Source organism: Mandrillus leucophaeus, unplaced genomic scaffold, assembly GCF_000951045.1.
Source record: "Mandrillus leucophaeus isolate KB7577 unplaced genomic scaffold, Mleu.le_1.0 Scaffold317, whole genome shotgun sequence".
NCBI lineage: Eukaryota > Metazoa > Chordata > Mammalia > Primates > Cercopithecidae > Mandrillus > Mandrillus leucophaeus.
In genome coordinates, this window is record NW_012103332.1 from 2,093,085 (window position 1) to 2,099,269 (window position 6,185).

At 41.7% G+C, this 6,185-nt stretch overlaps 1 protein-coding gene across 1 annotated transcript in view; it reads right to left on the reverse strand.

The window, feature by feature from the left end:
• Positions 1–6,185, reverse strand: part of CLNK (cytokine-dependent hematopoietic cell linker) — a 206,794-nt gene that overhangs the window by 104,862 nt on the left and 95,747 nt on the right. Inside the window, exon 3 of the mRNA XM_011987821.1 lies at positions 1,626–1,697. Within this exon, the coding sequence (XP_011843211.1) occupies positions 1,626–1,697 (72 nt within the window). The remainder of the gene's footprint in view (positions 1–1,625; positions 1,698–6,185) is intronic.

Here is a 6,185-nt window from a genome sequence, read left to right on the forward strand (position 1 = left end):
CTCGGCTTCAGATATCACTTCTAAAACACAGGAGGTGTTGGAATGGAAAAAGAGGCTTGTCTGGGGCCACACAGCTAATAAGTAGGTCAGCTGAGATTGAAATCCTGATCCAATGGACTCATTCTACACTGCAATGCTGCCCATAAGTAGCTTCTTCCTTACCTTCTCATCAAATGTTGATAAGTATAATTTTTACCAAGGAAGATGGTAGATACAAATTTGTAGTTTTCAGGCATTTTTAGTTGATTTATATATCTCAAATAGTAGTTTATATTCATATAATGCATTCATTATAAAATATGCAGTGGTATAGAGATTTGTATGTCTATAGATTTTTTTAAATTTAGGTTTATAAATAGTTTAGAACAGGTTGCAAAAACATCATCTGTTGCTCTTTTTAATATATCTTGAGCATGCTATGACACATTTTGAAATAATTTGCTTCAGAAAAAAGCACTGCTCTTCTCTCTCTGTCTTTTTTCCTCCAAATGTAACTGTAAATATTACTTTGATGTATGTAATTGCTTCATCCCTCTCCATTTGAAGGAGGGCTTCTAAACCTTCCATCTCCCATCTCTTGCTATTGTCAAGAAATAAGGAAAACGGACTTAAAATGCATTATTCAAATGTATTTAATGTAAACATTAAAGAAGTCTGAGAACAGCCACAAATTTCCCTCTACTCAAAGTGGTTTTGCAAAACACCTCAAGTATTCTATCATCTTACCAGCATTCATTTACTCTGCTTAGGAGAACTATTTATTCCAGAGCATTTTAGAATTCCAAGACTGCTTACAGTGTCTGGCACATAGTAGGGAATGAAGCATGTTTGTTGGATGAACTTGAATTGGGATATGAGGATTGATATAACTTGTAAGGACCCTTGGGTACCTCTAGGAACAGAAGCCACCCCCAGGAATGCTTGGCCAGGGAGTCCCACCTGAGCATCAGAGAGACAGTTCTGCACATGAGGATGTGGCCCAGGTTTAGTCTGCTGGGCAGGGCTGGGCAGTGCACAGCTGGATTTGACTTTAGGTCTTGTCTCTCATCAGTCATTCAATCAAGTTAGCACTCCATTCTGAGATTTTTGACTAGTCTGCGAGCTCCTTGAGGGAGACACTTTGTCTTTGGTCTCTGCATTTTCAGTAGCCTGTGCAAGTTTTGATGCCATCACTGCTCAGCAAACGTTATTCTCAATAGAAGGACAAAGGAAATAGCAATGTAAGCACTTGGCTGTCTCTTGTCCGCTTGCTGTGAGACTCCAAGGTAAACTTGTGGCCAGATCCATGATCCATCATTCAAATCATTCACTGGCAGAGGAAGAGAAGCCTCCCCATCACTGGCTCTCTCTGGGCTTGTTTGGAGACCTGGGAGGGGTGGGTGGAAGGAGGCCTGGCCTGCAGAGCTGCGGAGGTGGGGGCTTCTCAGCCTCGCTTTGTATCACACACCTTCTGGCTGCTCAACCCCAGCCAAGACCCTTCTCCTGTACCTTGGTCTCTGTCTGACCTCTAAGTCACTACAGGTCATTCCATCACATTGACAATTTCCGTGTGTGTGATGGTCAGCTTGTTTGCTACAGAATTAACATTTTCACTCCTCTGTTAATAAACAAGTAAATATTCTGACCTGTTTTTTGGCAGACTGAAGTTCTGGAATTTCAAATCGTTGGTTCCTTCTTTAGTTGTCCTTCTATTGCCCCTGGGACGAAAGAAAATAAATTATAGCTGGGAAATAGCAAGAAGCTAGGGGAAAAATTAATTAAGTGCATTCATTCATAGAAACAACCACCCAGTCAGATTTAAGTAATTATGTCTCACACATAATTCTGAATCTCTCTTTGCATTACCACTAGGGTTAAAGAAAATCTGTGTTTAAAGTAATCCAGTTACTTAATTTTTAAATGTAAGAGCTTTATTTTACAGGAAACAGTAGTGTGGGGCAGAAGAAGTGCCCAGTCAAGACAAGCATGTGGGCTGCCTCTCCCTCATCAGCAGGGTGACCTTGGTACTGTCCTCAAGCTCTGCCAGTATCTGTCTCCTCTGTAAAATGAAGAATATCGTACTTTTGCCACACGGTTGATGAGAGGCTGTTAAGAAATTTGAGGGACAGCAACCATAAACCAGGCAATGTCTCAGATGCTTTCCTATGTTTGTTGAATTTCATAAAAATCTAGCAAACATTATCCAACGTGGGAAGACAGACTATTTAGCAATAGCAACTCTGATTCAAGTAATATTTATTGAGCTCCCATATGATTTAGGCAGTTTGCTAAGGCACTTTCTATGAAGAGATTAACTTATTTTTCATTGAGTTAATTTGCTAACATTCATTAAATACATTCAGTGTCATAAAGCATCATTGTTATACATTCCTAGTTCATTTAATCAGCCAAGTTCCCTACACTTCCCTTTCTTTGGCAGGCATTTCGTGAGCTCTATCAAACACTAACTGGTGATTTTTTTCCTCCACAAATGCTCCTGACAATGGCCTCCTTAGCTCAGCTACCCTGTTTGTCCTCCCAGTTCCACTTGGAGCAAATTTGCCTCTTCCTGATCCTTGGACTTTCTCTGCTCCCTCCCACGGGGCCCTTTCAGGTACCGTTCCCCCTTTCTCAGATGCCCTTGTCTTCCTTCTTATTAATGGCAACTCTTACTTCCAAACTCAGCTCAAGTGCTACCTCCTCAGAGAATCCTCCTTGACCTCTCAGACTCGCTCCTTCACAGCACTTGCCTGAGTTTTAATTTTACTTCTGTTTTAACTGGTAACGTGTGTTCACATCTGACTGTTCAACTTCCATCTCCACTAAAGCAGAGATTTGCAGGACTTAGCGTCCCCAGGGCCTGGGTCAGTGCCTGGTCCACCGAGGAGCTGAGTGGACACTCATACAGGGACACACAAAACTAAAGAAGTCCAGGAAATACTTCAGGATGACTTCAGGCTCTCTCTTCATCTTGGACTTTGCCTGTAGCCCATAGAATAGAACGTAATACATTTAAAAATCTGTGAGTTGTTTGGGTATATTTTGTTACTGTGTATATTGACCATCTAGAAAGATGATGGCTTATTTCATTATCATTAATTTCATTTTTCCATTTTTTATTTTAAAATTTCATTATTATACTATTTCACATATTTCATTATTCATTTTTTTTCTATCTAAATACAGCTGAATTCGCAAATTTCCATCTGCACTCTGACTTCTCTACTAAGTTCCAGGCATGAACACTGAATTATTTTCTGGATCTTTCTAATTGGTTATTCTCCAGCAGGCACAGGACTTTTTCCTAGTGAGAGAATCCATTGCTCACATGGTTTCCAAACCAGTAGCCTGGGTGCTAACCTTGAGTCTTCCCACCCCTACCCCTCTATCATTGCTATCATCCTAATCTGTCACCAGATCCTAACAGTCAGAGTCCCCAAATGCCTCCTGACTCTATCTCTTCTTTGTCACTTTCTTGAGCTATTTAATGTATTCAGCCTTACTTCTGCTTTCAGTATCTCTAGGCTGACTTCCAGCATCTACCCCAACTTCTTTCCTGGCCTCCGGGGTTCCAATCCATACACCAAACTGCAGCAAGAACAACCTTTGTAATTATTAATAGCAGAATATTATCAAGTCACCTCCTTGAGAATCCTCATCAGTTCTCTATTCCTGAAAGAGAAAACCCAAACTCTTAACCACGGTAGCTAAGTTTCCTGCCCCAGTGGCCTGGAATCCCAATTCTGTTGCTTCTTTATTTCCTGCTACCGTCTCTCTCTGCCAGGTCATCCCACACTGTGGCCTCTGGGCCAGACCTTTTTTTTCCTTAATGCTCCCATATCATTGATCTAATTATTCTTTTTGCCTCCTCTGGGCCTGGCAAAATGCTTTTCATTCTTCAAGGTCAAGTTCAAATATTACTTCCCTATGAATTCTTCCCTGCTGCTTCCGCTTTGAGTCCCTCTGGTACATTTGCATACCTCTCTATTGCCATTCATTTCGTTTGTTCATGAGTCCAATCATTCATTTACTCAACAAATAGTTATTGGGTTTATTCCTTATCAGGCAATGCACTAGGCAATAGGGTATAGTAATTAAAGAATAGATGAAGACTGCTTCCTGGAGCTTTTAGTGTATTTAGGGAGCCAAGCCATAAGCAAGTAAACAATCAAATATTGTTAAATGCCCTGTACATGCATTCATTATACATGTACCTGTCTGTGTCCCCTTGCATTGGAGCCTTGCAAAGGTAGGTTGTAGCCTGGGCATCTTTTTCTCTCCTAGAACACTGGATAACTGACCCTGCATGCTTGCAGGAATGTTTGTAAGATAATGAATAGATACCTAGATACAAATACATAAATGGCCTGCGAGTCTGGGCTTATACGCAATAGCAAGCTATGTCGTTAATTGGATAGAGTCCTTTGACTCTCTCTGATACCAGAGGAATTCTGACCTATCCCTGCACTGAGAAGGAGCCCTCAGTTTCATCGTGTCTCTAGGTTATGGGCACCATTTCTGTGCTCTGACAGCCCATATAACAGTTGCCTAAATGGCTTTAACCAGGCCAATTTTAGGAGTATGGGATAGAGTCTGAGAATTTCTCAACTTCTTCCTAGGTGCCTCAAGAACCCAAAAGACTGGGAACTACCTCTGACCTTTCTAGATAATCAGCTTTGGCCTTTTTAACTTTAAGAAGAGAGCTGAACTCAAACTCTCTTTTTATTTCATGTTTGCAGCAAGCCTGAGTAGCAAATAGGCAGGCATTCTTCTCAGCTCCATGCTACAGATGAGGAAACAGGGCCCTAGAGTGGAGGGGATTTAGTTCCGGGTGGCCAGGCTAGTTGGGAGTAGAACCAGGGCTATGCATCAGTTCGCCCGTCTCCTGGAGAGTGTGTGTCAGCTATGTTGCAAAGGAAGTCAGAGCAGGCCCAGCTGGAAGCAACTAAGGGACACACGAGAGAGAAGGAAAGAAGGTGGGGAGAATGGGGAATGGGGAGCAGGAGCTGTTCTTCCTACAGTGGATTATTGAAGGAAAATATTAACAAGGCTGGAAAATAAAGAGCCATCTACCTAGACAGTAAGTGGTTAAAGCCTGTTTGTAAACTGCTTACAAAGAGCAACAAGCATTACCAGGTCTCCCTGCCCTAAATCTGAATCCTAAGTGTTGAGATTTTAGATATACTTTTAAAAAATATAGAATGGTGAAAGATTTATAAATTCTCAACATATCAGAATTTAATAACAGAAAATGTTATTAAAGAATGTTACGCATAATAGGGCAAAATTGTTTGTTTTGCATTGAATTGAGATCGAACCTTGAAAGGAGATGCTCAAGGTTCCCAAGTTGGCTATTGCACTTGGGGAGGACAGTACCATTTACTAGTCTCCTAAGTAGATGCACATCATTTTACAAGGCCTCAAACATTTGGGGCCAGCTGCCTTTCCGGTCCACTCAGCCCATCCCACCCACCTAGTGAAATGAATCACATAAAGCTTTTTAAACTGCTGCTTGATTTGCTTGTCACGGACTCTGGTCAAGTCAACACACGCTAATTGATTGCACCAGCAGCTCAGCACATCCTGGAAAAGCGGAAAGTGCCATAGGCTTGTGGGGAAACTGAGGCACAGAACATCAGTGGGCCAACCAAATAATTGTTCTTGCAATCACTTCATCTTCTGCCGAAACAGAGCACATCACCCTATGCACTCCAGTCTCTCTGCTTGAGCACGCTTCCAGCACCTTCAGGTCCAACACTTGGCAGTGATCTTTGATTTCCTTTTCCATTTCTGCATCTCCCTCCTGCATGACCAGCCAATGACACCCAGCTAGTCCTCCTTCACATTTTCCTTGCGTTTTCCCTATCTTATTTCCCCTGTGAAACTGCCTTTTGCAGACACTCATTACTTTTCATGTAGACCTAATAGAAACCAATTCAGTGTAGTTGAATTGACATGTGGGTTTAACAATGTGTACCAAGGTGTATGTCTACCCAAAAACTGTACATGTGACCTTATTTGGAAAAAACGTCTTTAACAATGTAACTAAGCTAAGGATATTGAGATCAGATGATCTTGGGTTAAAGTGGGCTCTAAATACAATGCAAGGTGTTCTTCTATGAAGAGGCTGCGCAAAAGACCCATGTGAAGATGGCGGAGATTGGAGTGATGCTGCCACAAATCAAGGAACACCTGGAGCCACTAAA